At 29.0% G+C, this 18,050-nt stretch overlaps 4 protein-coding genes across 8 annotated transcripts; 3 read left to right on the forward strand and 1 right to left on the reverse strand.

Annotated features, from left to right (window-relative positions):
* Positions 1–27: 27 nt before the first annotated feature.
* Positions 28–4,965, forward strand: trbd (ubiquitin thioesterase trabid). 4 transcript variants are annotated; one of them, XM_035877952.2, is made up of 10 exons: positions 28–279; positions 1,036–1,197; positions 1,389–1,504; positions 1,662–2,437; positions 2,513–2,818; positions 2,911–3,112; positions 3,208–3,485; positions 3,606–3,835; positions 3,914–4,334; positions 4,412–4,965. In XM_035877952.2, the coding sequence occupies exons 3-10, from the start codon at positions 1,454–1,456 to the stop codon at positions 4,488–4,490; spliced, it is 2,343 nt and encodes a 780-aa protein (XP_035733845.1). In that variant the 5' UTR covers positions 28–279; positions 1,036–1,197; positions 1,389–1,453; the 3' UTR covers positions 4,491–4,965. The 4 variants fall into 4 exon arrangements, with proteins under 4 accessions (XP_035733845.1, XP_035734714.1, XP_035732995.1 ...); XM_035878821.2 differs by lacking the exon at positions 28–279 and adding an exon at positions 472–812; XM_035877102.2 differs by lacking the exon at positions 28–279 and having other exon boundaries at positions 472–1,197.
* Positions 4,966–7,065: 2,100 nt separating this feature from the next.
* Positions 7,066–10,189, reverse strand: CaBP1 (Protein disulfide-isomerase A6 homolog CaBP1). Of its 2 annotated transcripts, XR_004841103.2 has the most exons (7): positions 10,003–10,189; positions 9,532–9,725; positions 9,245–9,472; positions 8,879–9,088; positions 8,476–8,801; positions 8,040–8,411; positions 7,066–7,895 (listed from the first exon to the last, which is right to left on the reverse strand). XR_004841103.2 is itself a non-coding variant. In XM_035888099.2 (6 exons), exons 1-6 carry the CDS (start codon positions 10,016–10,018, stop codon positions 8,093–8,095), a joined length of 1,293 nt encoding a protein of 430 aa, XP_035743992.1. In that variant the 5' UTR covers positions 10,019–10,189; the 3' UTR covers positions 7,915–8,092. The 2 variants fall into 2 exon arrangements, 1 of the variants encoding a protein (XP_035743992.1); XM_035888099.2 differs by lacking the exon at positions 7,066–7,895 and having other exon boundaries at positions 7,915–8,411.
* Positions 10,190–13,286: 3,097 nt separating this feature from the next.
* Positions 13,287–15,510, forward strand: LOC118439563 (serine/threonine-protein phosphatase 2A activator). The gene is made up of 8 exons (XM_035861302.2): positions 13,287–13,742; positions 13,810–13,895; positions 13,991–14,194; positions 14,263–14,480; positions 14,568–14,692; positions 14,802–14,902; positions 15,024–15,131; positions 15,206–15,510. The coding sequence occupies exons 1-8, from the start codon at positions 13,703–13,705 to the stop codon at positions 15,338–15,340; spliced, it is 1,017 nt and encodes a 338-aa protein (XP_035717195.1). The 5' UTR covers positions 13,287–13,702; the 3' UTR covers positions 15,341–15,510.
* Positions 15,511–15,780: 270 nt separating this feature from the next.
* Positions 15,781–17,753, forward strand: Gmppa (GDP-mannose pyrophosphorylase A). The gene is made up of 5 exons (XM_035888219.2): positions 15,781–16,075; positions 16,162–16,738; positions 16,844–17,120; positions 17,247–17,511; positions 17,589–17,753. The coding sequence occupies exons 1-5, from the start codon at positions 16,036–16,038 to the stop codon at positions 17,687–17,689; spliced, it is 1,260 nt and encodes a 419-aa protein (XP_035744112.1). The 5' UTR covers positions 15,781–16,035; the 3' UTR covers positions 17,690–17,753.
* The last annotated feature ends 297 nt before the right edge of the window (positions 17,754–18,050 follow it).

Raw genomic sequence — 18,050 nt, forward strand, 5'->3', positions numbered from 1 at the left:
AGAGAGAGAACGAATGAGTAAGTGGGGGGTGGGGAAGTAGAGTTGGCAAATTTCGCGCGTCTTTCTCACTTTCTTTTTTTTTCTTTCTTTCTTTCTTTCTTTTTTCTATCTTCTCTATCTTTCTCTCTTACTTCTCAACGCTGTTTACCAACGGACGATCTCAAATATTAAATATTAGTTTTCAAGGACGTATACGTAGTGAATTGTGTACGAGGATTGCAAAGGTCAAGAAGAACCTACGAAAAATGATAAAAAATGATAAGGAGCGAGAGAAAGAAGGTAGATAAGATCAATATATTTAAATAATTATATACATATATATATACATACATACATACATACATACATCATACATACATACATACATACATATGTACATACATACATACATACAATATATATATATATATATACATTTATAAACAAATAGATTAATAAAAAAAAAGAGTGAGAAAGAGAGAGGGAGGGTGGGAGGGAGAAAGAGAGAAAGAGAGAAAAATAGAAAGAAATAAGAAAGATGAGGTTAGAAAGATCATCGGTTTTGCGTATTCGCTGCGTCGTATCCGTGACGTAACAGAGCGGAACGTCGTTTCTTCATTGTATGCACATATTATGCTGGCAAAGCCGAGCGAAACCGTGTTGGCAGCACTGATGTCTGTTTGCGGATGACTGTCAAAACCTACTTTCTCGACGAAGTCCACAGCTTTTCGTGTCGGAACGAAAGAAGACACGATGAATTTATCCAATTCGTAGAACAAGAAGTGTCGTGGGCCACGGTGTCGCATGGAAGAGCGTTCCTTTATATGAAAAGAGTGAGTGAGTGCAAGCCCCGACCTTTGTTGTTCTCGTTTACTTCGTCTCAAGTCCATCCATCGCTCGATGGGTGTTGGGCCATCGTGTCTTCTTCGGCGGAAAGGAAAACGGCACCGATTCGAACGCGAGGAGAAAAGTTTAAAACTTTCGCCCTCGCGTTTATCGACGCGCGAATCTCTCTTAACCTCTATTATTATTATCCTTTGTTAAATCCGCTTACAGTGGAGTGTTGGAGGTAGTGCATGAGACTTCAAGTTCTGTCATCTTCTACTCGCATCCAACCCCTTTTTTTTACGAGAACCAGCTGATTGGAAAGCATTATTCAATGGAACTTCTATACGCCTGACAGCCATCCTTTGAACATCGACGCATTATTCCCACCAGGTACTTTAATCTTTTAATTAAAGTAAAGAATCATCTATCTTTTCTATTGCATTCCAATTTGCAAAACTTTTTTTCAACTTTAAGATATTGAAATCTAATATCATCTTCTATATTATATTATTTTGCGTTTTAATATTTCTTTTAAACCTTATAGTAATTATTTTTCTTCTTCTTCTTCTTTTTTTTTTCAGACATTGACAGTCAATATCTTCGCAACAATTTTTGTTCCATAAATTTCAATCAAAATGCTTGCCCCATGACCAAAAGATTATTATGTAAAAAGTACAAGACAACCATATCTGCCAAAGCAAGTTGAATTCTATACTATATGCTGTGAAGTGTAGTTTATTGCTATGTTACTAAATATCATAAGTTTATATTCTGTTTATTATTATGATCGATACTGTTGTAAAACTGTGTGAAAATATTTAAATTAAATATTGATAAAATATTGTGTATGGTAGAGGTACAGAGTTCTCCCAATCAAGAATTATTCATTGAAGATGAATAACAGACTTGAAGAGGCAGAGTCAAAATGGACTTGTGAATATTGTACGTATGAGAATTGGCCTTCATCTTTGAAATGCACAATGTGTAGAGGTGCCAAGCCTTTATTGGGTGAAGATATTTATCGCTTACGTAATACAAGTCCACAAAGGTCAGGATCAAATGTTGCTTCTGGCCCTGTATCTCATATAAGTCCAACAGATCCATATAATCTAACCTCTCAGAACTATAGTCACAATGTACCAGCTGGAGGAATGTGGTCATGTGGCATATGTACGTATCTCAATTATCAAAATGCCTCGCGCTGTGTTCAATGCAGTAATAAGAAACCTGGTGGACATAACCAATCAATACACTCTATAGCTTCCAATTTACACGAGCATCTAGCACCACTTAGATTAGGAGATCCTCCATCTAATTTAGGCTCAAATTCTCAAGTAAATCCACCAGCAATAAATTTGCATCCTGAAAGGTACTATAATGTACAGACGAATGCACATCCAGAAAAATGGTCCTGTCTTGTATGTACTTATGAAAATTGGCCAAAAGCTACAAAATGTGTTATGTGTTTTCATCCAAAAGAAAAAGATAAAAGAGAAAGATCTGCAACAAATGTAGGATTAATTTTACCAAGTCCTGAGAGAGATCATAATCAACGTGGTTTACCATCTCCGCCTCATGCACCTTATATTCATCAAACGCAACGAGAGGAGAATTCTGCAATTGCAAGAAGGTGGTTGCTTTAGCTTTTATCTTTATTACTCAGATCTTTTTAATACGATTAAAATATATCTGATTAATGACATAGCACAAAATGTGTTGCTTTTTACAGAAGTTCACACAGATTTACTGATAGTAGAAATGACAGTTTATCAACACCACAGTCTCCTAATAATTGTGATTATGAGCGTAGATTGAAACAGTTAAGACGTCATACCGATTGGTGCTGGTTAAATGCATGTCTTGGTATTGTTGAAGGCGATAATGCACCTGTTGAAGCATATTTAGCAAGTGGTGGTGATCCAGCTCGTCAATTAACACATTCTGAAGTACTACTGTTAAACAGAAGTAGTGCTTTCGATGTTGGACACACTTTAGTACATTTGGCAATCAGGTTTGTTTTCTTCTCTGTCTTACAAATAGAAAATTTCATAAAATCAATATCTCACTTTTTTTCTTTTCTTTTTTTATTTTTTTTATTTATAGATTTCAACGAGAAGATATTTTGGCCACATTATTATCACAAATTGAAGGTTCTGGTTCTGGTATAAAAAGAGTACCTAGTTACGTAGCACCTGATTTGGCTGCTCAAATACGTAGGCATGTAATGAATAATATTCGTTTACGCAAGGGTTCTTTCTCTTGTTATTTTGTTACTGATATGGCTACATTTGCACTGCCTGCAGAGGTTATTATAAAATTATAATTTTCTTTTTAAACAATAATGTTCTATCAAAGTAATATATATATATATATAAAAAAAAATATTATTTATGTTCAAAGGTGGAAGATTTACCAAGTATAGTGCAAGAACAAATGTTAGGAGAATTATTAGATAAAGAAGCTCAACAACAGCTAGAAGGAGGTGGTGGTGAGCCACCTGCATTAAATTGGTCCTTAGAAATTACAGAACGATTAGGCAGTCGTTTGCACGCACTTTGGAATAGATCTGCTGGAGATTGTTTGTTAGATTCTGCTATGCAAGCAACATGGGGTGTTTTTGATAGGGATAATGCTTTAAGAAGAGCTCTCGCCGATTCTTTACAGCAAGCAGGACAATTGTAAGTAATTATTATGATGAATTTAATATGAACTTAAAAATTTTTTTAAATACGTTTTCGTATCATTAAGAAAATCCATTATTAATATCTGCATCTTTTCTAATATAATTATTACTTTAGTTTTTATCCACGATGGAGAGAGTACGAGGCATCACAGGCTTCAAGAATGTTAGATTTTACATTAGAAGAAACACAATGGCAAGAAGATTGGGAAAGTTTATTAGCAACAGCTGCTCAACCCGGCAGTGCCCTAGAACAATTACATGTTTTTGCACTTGCTCATATATTAAGAAGACCTATTATTGTTTATGGCGTTAAATATGTTAAAAGTTTTCGTGGGGAAGATATAGGTAAGAAATTACTTTAAAACAAAACTTATCTCCTTTGGTATTCTAATACGTGCGTTATTTTTTTTTTCAATCGGACAGGTTATGCAAGGTTTGAGGGCGTTTATCTTCCACTTTTATGGGAACCTTCATTTTGTATTCGTTCTCCTATAGCATTGGGTTATACACGTGGTCATTTTACTGCTTTGGTTCCCATAGAACCATATGCATCCTCTAGAATACCACCGATTTCTTCTCATGGTGGAGGGAATGGTCCATTGCAACAATTGCAAATACAAATGCAAACCACTTTTATGCCATTAATGGACAGAGAACATAAATTATTACCAATTCATTTTTTGAGTCCAGACGAAATTGGACGAGAAGAATCTATTTTAAAAGACTGGCTTGACGTTTGTAGAACGGAAGGTGGTATTCTCGTTGCACAGCAAAAATTACACAAGAGGCCATTGCTTGTTGCACAAATGTTAGAAGAATGGCTGAATCATTATCGTAGACTTGTGTAAGTAAAATCTTAAGAATAATATCATGTTTGAAAGTTAAAACCTGTTCAATGATATTATTTTATTTATTTTTCAGTCAAACGAATAATGCACCATTTTCAAGACCAGTTGCTTTACAAGATTATAGTAGCGATGGTGATACAGAAGACGAATAATAAAATCCAGGCACTTGATCAATAACGAGAATGTCCTTTTTCTATAATTTCGATACCAACGCATCTAGAATTATAACGCAAGATCTATATGATCTGAAGTTTATAAAAATATTTGAAGAAAAAAAATTTGACTTAATATCATAATAGCATGCACAATGTTATATGGATACGATCGTTTCACAATATCTTTCTACTCTATAAAATTTTCTGATTCTCTATTTAATTAATCTTTGTTATAACAATAGTTAATTGAGGATGCTCTTGGATTTATCAAGACGTTGCAAAAAGAAATTACTTATAAGTGTGATATAGTATATATCGTCAATTACAAAATTAAGGTTTTACAGTGATATTATCATTTGCACAATTTCGCATAGTGTAGTATAAAAACTTCAATGAATTATTCAAGAATATTATATAAAAACGAAACTATGGATCAAGGATAATCTCGTTTTCTTTTTTCTTTTCTCTTTCTCTCTATTTTTTTTTTTTTTTTTTCTTTTTTTTTTTTTTTTTTTTTTGGAGTAGTGTCCTATCAATAATAATGTTAATACCTAAAAGTCATAGCCATAAATCTGATATATGTTTACAAATTTACAAAACCATCTTTCTCTTCATCGGAGTGTATATAAAAAGAAACATTTGATGGTTCTAATACAGACCATGTGATCATTAATTAAAGCTAGTATTACAAAAAGAAAAATTCATGTGTATAGCTGTCTTTGAATCAAGTTAACTATGAAGCTGCGTTAACGATGAAGCTGGATACAACGACATGTTTCTTCAGTGAGAGAGACAGGGTAAAACGTTGTGTTTCTTTCTATGGTTGCTCCTGGTGTGTTAACGCAATGTGATACCAATTGAAAACTGTACTTTTCTCCGTATGTAAAACTTGTGAGCGTGAATGAATTAATTATAATATAGTAGTGTCGCAATGATTAAGACAGTTTAACGTTACTGATAGTAGAGAGCTTTTTTAAAGCGATAAGGACTAAAAAGAAACAAAAGTAGTTCTACTTAAGGATTAAGATTATATCTGGTAAACACACCAATGATATATGATGTATTTGCAGATAATGAGCAAAGATTTACGATATATTTGGCTTGGCCAAACGATTAACCCTAATCAAAAAGTACAAAAAATCGTAAAAGGAAAAGTCATTTCTTTATAAATGTTAAACTATTCGCTTAAATTTAGTCTTCGTTTTTACTAATCCTAATGTAGTGTCTAGTCCTTTTAGCACTGTCATTTTTCTAATCGCACCGTGACGTGTGTGATCTACCCCACTATGTTATTATGGGAAAAGGTATGATACGTTTGAAAGACACATACAATGTGTCCAATATTTGAATATTAATAAGGAGTATGTGTCCTGTTTCGTAAAAGTAAAAAATGGAAGAAGAGTTATGTTCATTTTTTTTTTTTCTAATCGCGATGATATTAACTTCCTTTATTAGATAACAAAAAAAAAACGTTACATTTTCTTCTTAACTTTGTGCCGTTCCGCGCAGCATTCTCCACGTGACGTGATTTGAAATATTAATAATGATGCTGTGCCGTTATATTTCATTTTCGATAAGTGTTTTTTGCTCGTTGCCAGGATTTATAAGGCAAGTGATAAATATAAAGTTTTAAAAATTTAATCGATGCAAATAGAATTCTATATTAATATAGAGTATATATTATATAGATTATATTAAATAATATATCGATGTACAATAATTCTAAATAATGATTTATTATTATGATCATGGCATCGTTATCATCATTATCGTTGTCATAATCATAATATTGTCATTATTTATCATCGTCGTCACCATCATCATTATCGTCATTATCATCATCATCATCATCATCATCATCATCCTCATTATTATTATCATTATTATCATTATCATTATTATTATTATTATTATTATTATTATTATTATTATTATTATTATTATTATTATTATTATTATTATTATTATTATTATTATTATTATTATTACTGCTGCTATTCTATTATTATTATTATTATTATTATTATTATTATTATTACCATCATCACTACTATTACTACTATTACTACTACTATTACTACAAAGATTATACGAGTCGTAATAAGAAATATTGAGTTAAATCAATAAAAACAGAGGTTCTATTCTCGATTTCATGCGGATTTGTTTGGTATTAGATTTTTATTTATTTATTATATATATATTTTTTAAATTTGTTATGATATGTCCTAATTGATATATTACATAAATGTATGCATGTGTGGTTGGTGTACATAAAATAGTTAGTTGCATGAATTTGAGAATAGGTATACTCTGGCCCATTTAATACCTCTTAAAAAAAAAAAAAAAAAAAAAAAAGATTAATCCTGATCTTCAATCATGCTACTAAAAATGCAATTTCTTATAGCTTCCACATTTAAAAATAATGACTCTCTATTTATATGATTATGTTAATTTATCAATAGTTATAACCGTTCATAGATTATTACAAAGTCTATAAACATACTTAAATATTTGTAAAAAAAAAAAAAAAAAATCACAAAATATATATATATATTATTTTCTTGAAAAATTTATTCGATCGTGATAATTATTACAATAAATTATTATGTTTCTCTCAGAGAGAACATAATTTCATACAATCAATACATATTTAATGTTAATTCTGCCAATGATGGAAGACTCATTGTAATGAGAGGTTGATTAATAAGACAAAGATGACATAAAATGAATACATACTACAGACAAAAAAAAACAAAGAACATGGAATGTACAATTTACATTGAAATTGAATCACTTACTACATATATGGGGAATTCAGTTTTTTTTTCAGCATGTTAATTGACATTACACTTTTACAGAGAATTCCAGGCATGAGCAAAAATGCACTTTTTTTTTTTTTCTTTATAAATATAAAAAAATTTTATTTGTGATACGTGTAGTAAATTATTAATTTTCTTACGAATAGATATGTAAAGAAGAAACACAGATAGAAAAAATTTAATTTAAAGTTAGATATAAAAAAATATTAAAACAATAAGGATTATGTTACAAGGATTAATGCTGTATATAAATGCATCATTTTTCTTTTTTGTTTGTTTGTTTTTCTTTTTTTTTTTTTCTCTTTTTTTTTTTCTAGGAAGTTTACATAAATTTATGTAATTGGCTTTCTTGGAAGGAACGCCTATATCATGGAAAAATACAGTTTATGCAATACAGACATACTTTCAATGTGATTTTTATAAAATGATATTTCCAAATAACTTTTGGTCCAAGTAGTTGACAAACATAATACTATATTTCTCCATAATTCAAGCATCGATATTTCGAAAACTTAATATATTTAAAAGAGACCACCTGCAGATTGATTTTCAGTGATACATACAATACTGAAACATATTGTAGCTGAAAAGCAAAATATTATAGGCAATTTAACATTTTTTTTCCTTTTTTTTTTTTCTTTTTCTTTTTTTATAAAACATACGCTATTGAGAATTATTACGTTATACATAATGAAATGTAACGTATTCTTGTTCTGAAAAAGCATACCTGACAGACTGAGTACAGCATCATTAAAAAAAGATTTCATTGATATTTCATGATTACAATTCATCTTTCTCATCCAAATTTATATCACTAAGATCGATTTCTTCTTCTTGCGGTGGTTCAGCATCTTTACCGTCCCAAGGTGTAATTTCAAGTATAGAAGGTAACTGAGCTCCTTTCAAAGGAGCAGTTCCACCACGTCCATAACTTAAATCTCTTAAGAATTCATTTATTCCATCGTAGGAAAAACTTCCCTTCAACAGAGAATACTTCATTTTTTTAATATTTACTGCCGCTAAAGCAGGATAACCAAATCCCCCAATTTCTAATGCATCTTCTATGTTCGATTGAGCTCCTGCCTCTGACCAAACCCACCTATAAAATCAATTGTAATATAACAATGAAATTTTCATAAAAAATATTCGGCAAGGATACATACCCCCACATTTTCTTTTTGTAATTTTCTCCAAGATCACTTAAAACTTTTAAGTACTGATTTCTACATTCTGACTGACAATCTAATATATGCGGTAACACTGAAACTACACAAAGTGGTTTATCTTCGCATGCACTTCTTAAACTTTTTTCATTAACAATTTGAACTACTTCGGGTGCTGGTATATTTTCAGCCAGTTTATCCAAAGCCCAGTTAACAATATCAGTGCTAGTACGACCACCATCATATTCCTGTACCGAGTCAGCACTTTTCTTGCCTAACGGGAAATATTTAATGGTTGGATATCCCACTATTTCATATAGACTCGCCTGTAATTTAATATATTTATAAAATATAATGAAAATTACGTATGAAGTTAAGGATACGTATGAAGAAAATAATTTACTTTGACTCTATGTGCAGTTGCATCGAGAGCTCCTAATTTTACTTTGCCTTTAAGTTCTGTAGCTGCAGAAGCCCAGACAGGTGCCAAATTTTTGCAATGTCCACACCATGGAGCATAAAATTCAACCAACCACATATCTTCTGAATTTAATACTAATTTGTCAAAATTCTCGTCAGTTAATTCGATTACATCCTTGGAATCTTTAGTTTGCTATACATTTTAAAATGATCATTATGAGTATTTAAAGTTTTGTTTAAATGTGTTTGTACGTGCGTGTATATATACATATATATATATATATATATATATATATATATATATATATATATATATATATATATGAGAATAAAGAAATATATCACTTACTTTATTACCACTACCACCTTTTTTGACACCTAATTTTGCATATGCTTTCTGAGAAACTGCATTTGTAGCAGCATCAATGAGACCAGCTGCTGTACGAGGTCCATTGAAATCTTCGGGTTTATTTTTATCATGACCAAAAATTTTAACTGTTGGAAAACCACGTACACCAAATCTAGATCCAAGAGATTTATGTTCATCCGCATTTATAGCTCCTAGTTTTGCGATTCCCTAATGTAAAAATATAAAAGTAAACAATGTTTGTCAAATTATTGTTTACAACAATTTACCTTTAAAGCCGTTGCAGCTTTGTCATATTCTGGTACAAATTGTTGACAATGTCCGCACCATGGTGCATAAAATTCCACAATCCACACATGTTCACTGTCTATTACTGAACTATCAAAATTATTTGGTTTGAGATCAATGACATCCGAATTCGAAGAATACAAACAATATGCATCAGTAATTAATATTAACAGTCCTGAAATAATAATATTTTATTTGGAAATAAGTATTAATAATGACTTAGATAAATTTCAAATTTGACATGCATTTACGAACACCATCATAATTAATTACTTTATAAATCGATACTGATTCAGTTTTCTCGCATTATACTATGTACATCATTCAAATGAAATAGAAATTAATGTATTCTTATAGAGTAAAGAAAAAATAATATCCCATAATGTACGATGGTAGATTGATAAGCCGGTACATTAAGTATATGCAACGAGTTAAAAATCATTGAAACTTACCTAAAAGAATCTGCATTTTTCTTAGCGATTCAATAGCTGTTTAGAAATTCTTTAAAAAAAAAAAAATTATCTTTCACTACAATTCATTAAGTATACAACTGAATCGTAACGTGTCGTTTATCCATATAAAGTAAGATCGTTCTTTTCGTTCGCGGTTAGGTCTCCTCGCCTACTGCTTTTCGTGGACAATTCTGATTGGTTCATGATTATCAAAAAGAATAAAATACAATGTTATTTACAATTTTTCTCTCAAAACAGATCAAAATCAATCGTAAATCATAAAATAAATTTATTTAATTAAAATTATATATTACAATAAATTTCGTTCTACTTTTTAATGTTATAATTAATTTACACATATATTATATTCATTTGGAAAATGCAGTTTGATAAGAATCAAATATACTTGATGTATAAATCCTACGAATCTTATTGGTCGATGATGTAAAAGCGTGTGGAAAAAAAAACTAAAAGAAGAACTACAATATTATGAAATATTTTAATGAAATATTTTCATCAGATCTTGATTTATAACGACAATAAATAAAACTATAATTCTTGAACGATTTTGATGATTGAAATCTCATTTTAAAGATGAAGTTATAATTGAGAACATGACCTTATCGAATTTTTAAAAAAGCATTGTTTTCTGATAGTACGATCGCGTCTAAAAAAATACGATGGCTTTTCGAGAATAGCTTGACACACAAAAATAAAGCTTTTTCAAAAATTCGAAAAAATTATATTCTCGCATGAAAAACCTTCATCTTTAAAATGAGATATTGTACATCAAAATTGGCCAAGAATTATTACTCTTAGACTCGCTGTTGGTATAAACGTTGTTTTCGTCATATTTTGTGAAGAGAAAGTTTTCTATAATGACGTCCATCGAGATAAGTGGCAAAAGAGAAACCTTGCATTCACACTATTGATTTCCATATCACGTTGAATGGGGTATATTTGTTTCATGAAGTAGCTGTTTGTTTGTGTACATAAATGATATACAGATTTTATGAATCATTTCAAACAAAAAGAAATGCATTTTACGATGATCGTACGGAAAAGTTTACTTGGTTCACTCTTTGAACAAATGTATCTATGGAAAAAAAATGAAGAAATAAGGGAAACACATTTAACAATAAATTAATATTTAAACAATAGTACATTCGCTTAAACGCATTACGAAAATCGAAACGTGCGAGAAACTTAAAATAATTTGATTTTATAAATTTTATATTTAAAAATTTTAATCTCAGAATAATTTATCTTGTATAATATAAACAATTTAATATAATAACTTTGACAATTACCGAATTAATTTTCTCCGACACAGTGCACATTGAGACTCTTTCTAAACTTGTAAACTTATAAATTAATACTTTCGATAATTTTTATACATTTCTTTCTCTCATATGTAAATCGTTTTGTGATAGTAATGTCCGTCTTGAAGTTATACGTTCTAGATACGACATCGGTATGTATTTGTTTCACGATAAAAGCATAAATATTAATAAATATAATTAACACATATGATAATTAATATATAAATTTGCGAATTTAATATAATATAAATTAGAAGTTAAGTGGACTGGAATTAACGAAGTGAGAAAAGTTCTAAACACTTTTGAAGAGTTACTTGTGCGAACGATAATTATGTAGCACATTAATAAGAACGAACAGGAAAGTTCCCGATCGTCCTTTGATTGTTTATATTTGTTTTTGCCAATATGGATATTTACTTTCTAAATTTTCGTAATAATATGTATACAAAAACATACATTGCGTTTTTCTACTTTCTAGAGATTGGAAATTTGTAAACATTAGTGAAGGAATTTTTAAGGCATTATCTATATCTTAATACTATCTCTTTCTCTCTCTCTCTCTCTTTCTCTCCATTAAGAGCATCGCTGTATTTATTTAAAAACATAGATTTACGTGCGATTAACAGGAACATTAGCATTTCAAATATTATTTCTAGCGTAGTACGTAATTTTCTTAATTTGTACGCTACTTGGAAAGCTAAAAAATATTAAATCGATATTATTAGAGTAGAAAATTAATTGTATGCGAATATATATGCGTGCAGGAGTTAATGATATTTGTCTGTAAAAAAAGATACCTATATAATCGAACATGACTAATTAACGAAGAACTATTACAATATCATTAAAGTGCGAGAAAAGTATCGATATCGCGAAAATAAAGCTAAAAAATTTGAGAAATAAGTATGACGTTGTATCTCTACCATAGGAGAAACCAAAATCCTGATTTTATTTTCGTGTGTACCTTTTAAACAAGACAATGCCACAACTTGCAAACATATATTCGTAAAAATCGCATTTTGAGAAATTGATTGATATGTAAAATAAAAATATACGTGAAAAAAGAATATATTAATAACCTATAATTAACGAGACGACGAATGTCTCCTTTAACTGATACAACAAAACAATTCAAAATGACAGAATTGCCAACTACAAGAGGACTAAATGGATTTAAGCGCATGCGCAATACACCACTTGTCCTCTCCACCCGCCATTTTGCGAAGAATTTAATTTTTCGATTTATTATATGAAAATATAGAAATGTTAAAAATATGAAATATAAGAATTTAGAACTAGTTAAATACTATGTTAGTCTAAACTTGTAAAATTAATGATTAAAATTCGATAGTTATATAAATATAACTTAAAACCACGAGAAAATGTTTATGTAAATGATAGATGATTGACTTAAACTAAAATACTGACACTTTACATTACCAACAATACTTTTACAGGCAAATAGATAAGATATAGTAAAAATTCATAAGATAAATTTATTTAAATTCACAAATTTATATATTAATTATTATATTTGTTAATTATATTTATTATTATTTATGATTTTTATTGTAATACAAATGCATATCAACGTCGTATCTAATACGGATCTAATATATATATATATAAGAGACTGAAAAATGTGAGTTTATAATTTATTAAATTACTTACTCTACCCACACGAAATCAATTATGTTCGCGTGAATTGGGAATAATCAACATAAGATTAAATCGATACGATAGACGTATGATTGAGGATAATATTTCCCGCTTGTATTCGTAGTTCATATTTTGCCCATACCTGTCGCTAAAGTCATCAAATCATATATTCTTCGAATATAAGATAGTAAATAGCCGTAATAAGCGTATATACCGATAGAATACGATAGGCGGATAATGAGAACCATATTACCTATGTAGTTCATATTTTGTCCATATTTGTCGCTCAAGTCGCATATACTGCGAAGCAAAAGGTGATAAGCAGCCTTAAGAAAAAATTCATAATTTCGGTATTTCTATTATAGAATTTAATTAAATGTGGTCCTTTTAAATATTTCGTGAAGAATAGTAAAAGGCTTTTGAAATTTATTATCAAGTTGTTTTATAGTAAAAAAGTGAACCAATAAAAATTTGCTTTTTGTTGCAAATATGAAAACTAAACAAAATGCAATGGTTTGCTAAATACATTTTATGATTGGTTAAATTGGTCGAAACCGGTACTATATTCTAATCTTATAATTATTGTGGATTCGATTAATATTAATAACAAATTTATAAAATATTATTGACGTAATATATATTACGCATATATAATCAAAATATATGTAATCTTGATCTAAAATTATTAAACGCATATTAATCAAAAACAATCATTTGTTATGTCAACTTCAACGAGTAATACGAACGAATCACAATTATGTACGTATATATTATTATCTAATATGATAATGAATAATATTACAAATTATTTCTTTTTTTATTACAGCTGATGAACATGTATTTGTTGTTCCAAGTAGAGCTATTAAAGTTCCAGTTGATATGTCTGTTTGGGAAAAATCAGAAGCCTATTTCGTAAGTTGTTTTTTTCTCTTTTTTAACATTTATTATAAAATATTTATGCATTGGTTATTATTCCTTTTTTTTTATAAATTTTACATATTATGTAGGAATATCTAGGATTTATATTAGCATTAAATAAATCTATAGAAGGAAAATCTTTAGACTCCAAATGTGAACAATCTCCTGCAGTAGAAAATATTTTGAAAATGCTTAATAATTTAGATGAATGGATAACGCAAATACCACCAACTGAACAACCTCAACGATTTGGAAATAAATCATTTCGAACCTGGCATGCAAAGTTACAAGAGGTAAAAATTATATCTTGTTTTTACATGTATTTTAATTATTAAAGTTTAATATTAATAAGTTTTTATAGGAAGGTATACAAGAATTACAGCAAGCGTTGCCACAAAATTTACACAGAGCTATACCAGAAATAATTCAATATTTATATGAGAGCTTTGGAAATCCAACACGTATTGATTATGGGACAGGGCATGAAATGGCATTTCTAATGTTTTTATGTTGTTTATTTAAAATTAGAGCTTTTACAGAAAATGACAAAGTTGCTGTTGCTATAAAAGTATTCAATAGGTATTAGCTTTTCTGGGATATAATTTATTTGTTCTTCTTGTTTTTAAATATATATATACATATATATATATTTTTTTTCTTAAATAGATATTTGCAGTTGGTACGTAGACTGCAAATTACATATCGTATGGAGCCAGCAGGTAGTCATGGTGTTTGGAGTTTGGATGATTATCAATTTGTACCTTTCATATGGGGAAGTTCTCAATTGATTGGTAAAGAATTATTTATATATGATTAATTTTTTTTTCCATTTTAGATAATGAAAAACTGATATATGATACATAATTATATTCTATAAACATAAAATATATATAATTTTAGGTCATCCACGTATTGAACCTCGCCACTTTGTAGATCAAGATGTTATTGAATTGCATGCAAAACAGTACATGTTTCTTGGATGCATAGAGTTTATCTCAAAGGCATGTACTTGATTAAGACTATACGAACATTATTTAAATAATAAGTAAAACAATAGATTTATTTTAATGTCGTTTTAAGTTTCAATTTTTGCTCTTAATTATGACAGATATATCATATTAGGTTAAGATAGGACCATTCGCGGAACATTCGAATCAATTGTGGAATGTGAGTGCTGTTAATTCGTGGGCAAAAGTAAATAACGGGCTTATTAAGATGTATAAAGTGGAGGTAAACTTTATATTATGTAATAACTATTAATAATAAAATTGTAATAAATCGATATTATTAAATTTATTTTGCAGGTACTATCAAAGTTTCCTGTAATTCAACATGTTTTATTTGGATCATTGTTACCAATAAAACCAGCTACTACTTGTCCCAATGTCAGAGGTGCTTGCTTTGATTCACCGATACAACCACCATCGCAAATACATTAATAACAGCTTAATACATTTTATGAATTAGTACATTTGTTCTTTCATTTATATGTTAACTATAAAAATAATATAAATTGACCTTGTATCATATGATGATATTTAGGCCTAGATTTTCCTTAAGATTCAAATATAGCCTGAAATACTATTTGGCAATAAATTTAAAAATGAAAGTAACAGAATTTTAATTTTTAAGTAAAATATCTAAATAAATATGTCTTACTGTTATATAAATATTTAATAGATAATTATTCTTATAATATATATTATTGTATATGAACTTAGTAACTTTATGAATAAAATAGTTTTACTCTAATGTGAAAGGTGATTAAAAAATATTAAAATTTTCATTAACATCTGATATGATATACTATTTATTTTAATAATCAAAACAATTCATAATTTTGAGTACGTATTTATATATTTCTAACTGTAAGGTTATGTTCAAAATGATACCAATCGACGCGACGTGGTCGAATGTATGCTTATCTGTGTAGATAAGTGTTTCGTATTTACATATATACATTCATAAATTTATTTTACTTAATGTTGTTATTTGTCCATAAAAATATTCTTTCGTTAGTCGTAAAAGACCATTTGGTGGATATAAGTTACTTATAATATTTTAACCAAAATTATTACATTTATACAAATATTTTTTTATCTTTATTATTGACAAGATATTTTTACAACAAATAATGTTGAAAGCTGTTATATTAATTGGTGGCCCATTAAAAGGTATGTTAACCTAAAAAATTTTCTTTGTTGAATAATATTTTGATGAATAATATAATTAAACAATTATAATTTATTTATTTTTATAGGGACCAGATTTCGTCCTCTCTCATTAGACATACCTAAACCATTGTTTCCAGTTGCCGGTTTACCTATGATTCAACACCATATTGAAGCATGTTCTAAAGTACCTAATTTAGAAGAAATTTTAATAATTGGTTCATATTCTGCCAATGAATTATCACAGTTTATTACGGATATGAAAAGCACCTATGGTGTAATTATTAGGTATTTGCAAGAATTTACACCATTAGGTACAGCTGGTGGAATGTATCATTTTCGAGATCAAATTCGTTCTGGTAGTCCAACATATTTTTTTGTAATGAATGGAGATGTATGTGCTGATTTTCCTTTATCAGAACTTGTAGAATTTCATAGTAAAAAAAAAGCATTACTTACTATTATGGCTACGGAAGCCACTAGACAACAATCGTTAAATTACGGATGTATGGTTTTGAATAAGGAAGGAGAAGTGGCACATTATGTTGAAAAACCATCAACATTTGTATCTACTCTCATTAATTGTGGAATATATATCACATCTCCTGACATATTTCAATCAATGGCAGATGTTTTTTATGCTAGTCAACAGCAAGAAAATTCTTTGTAGGTATCATTAATAAAAAATATTTATTAATAGACTCTATCACATTTTTATTACAGTTATATATTCTAATGTTATTAACTTTATTTTTCTCTTCAATGAGACAGACAAATAAATGGAAATGGTAGAGACCCTGCTAATATTGCATTGGAACAAGATATATTAACACGATTAGCAGGAAGTGGATGTTTATTTGCTTTACCTGTTTTAAGGTGGTGGTCACAGGTAAAAACGGCAGGATCTGCAATTTATGCGAATCGACATTATTTAGCTTTATATAAAACAAAACGTCCAAATTATCTTACTTCTCCAAATGGAAGTACATGTAATATTATTGGAGATGTATACATTCATCCAACAGCTTCTGTTCATCCATCTGCTATGGTAAAATTATTCTAACATTGAAGTTCAATATTATTATAATATTGAAGTTTTTTTTTCCAAAAAACTTACTAGATACTTACTAGTACTTAAAAGATAGGATGTTTTTAATTCATTCTATTGTTACAGTTAGGACCAAATGTTAGTATAGAGATGAATACGGTTATTGAAGCTGGTGTAAGAATTAAAGAATCAATTGTATTGGCCAATGCTCATATTCAAGCACATACTATTATTTTGAATAGTATAATAGGAAAAGGTAGTCGTGTAGGAGAATGGGCACGAGTGGAAGGTACTCTATGTGATCCAAATCCTGACAAGCCATTTGCAAAGATGGAAAATTTATCTCTTTTCAATATTAATGGCAAATTAAATCCTTCAATTACGATACTCGGTAATAATTAGAGAATTTCATTATAATCTTATTTCATATGCTACGAACAATTGATGATTAATTTGACATTATTTCAGGCACAAGCGTTACTTTGGCATCCGAAAAAATTCTCTTGAATTCTATTGTATTGCCGCACAAAGTATTGACAAGGAATTTTAAAAATGAAATAATTTTATAAATCTTTCTTTTTTTGTATATCATTGGAAATAATTAAAATGATAATAAATATGTGTAATAACGTTCACGCACAATTTATACATATACTAATTGAATACGTAACATGTGTAAAAAGAGAATATTATTTATAGTCAATTATTATACATATTTATCTTTGCACCATCATTCAGGTGCATGACCACCAAAATTATGATAGACTGAGGTTCAATAACTTTGTATTATATATCATAGATTGTTTTTCTAAATATAATGAAACGAGTCAGTTTTTATCGAAATTAGAAAAGAAAAACAAATGACGTAAACAAAAATTTTGTATAACAATTATTTAATACTAGGATTATGCAATGGAAGTGTAAAAAGAT

The sequence above is a fragment of the Vespa mandarinia genome, chromosome 2, assembly GCF_050613455.1.
Source record: "Vespa mandarinia isolate Hongniang chromosome 2, ASM5061345v1, whole genome shotgun sequence".
In the NCBI taxonomy this organism is placed as follows: Eukaryota; Metazoa; Arthropoda; class Insecta; order Hymenoptera; family Vespidae; genus Vespa; species Vespa mandarinia.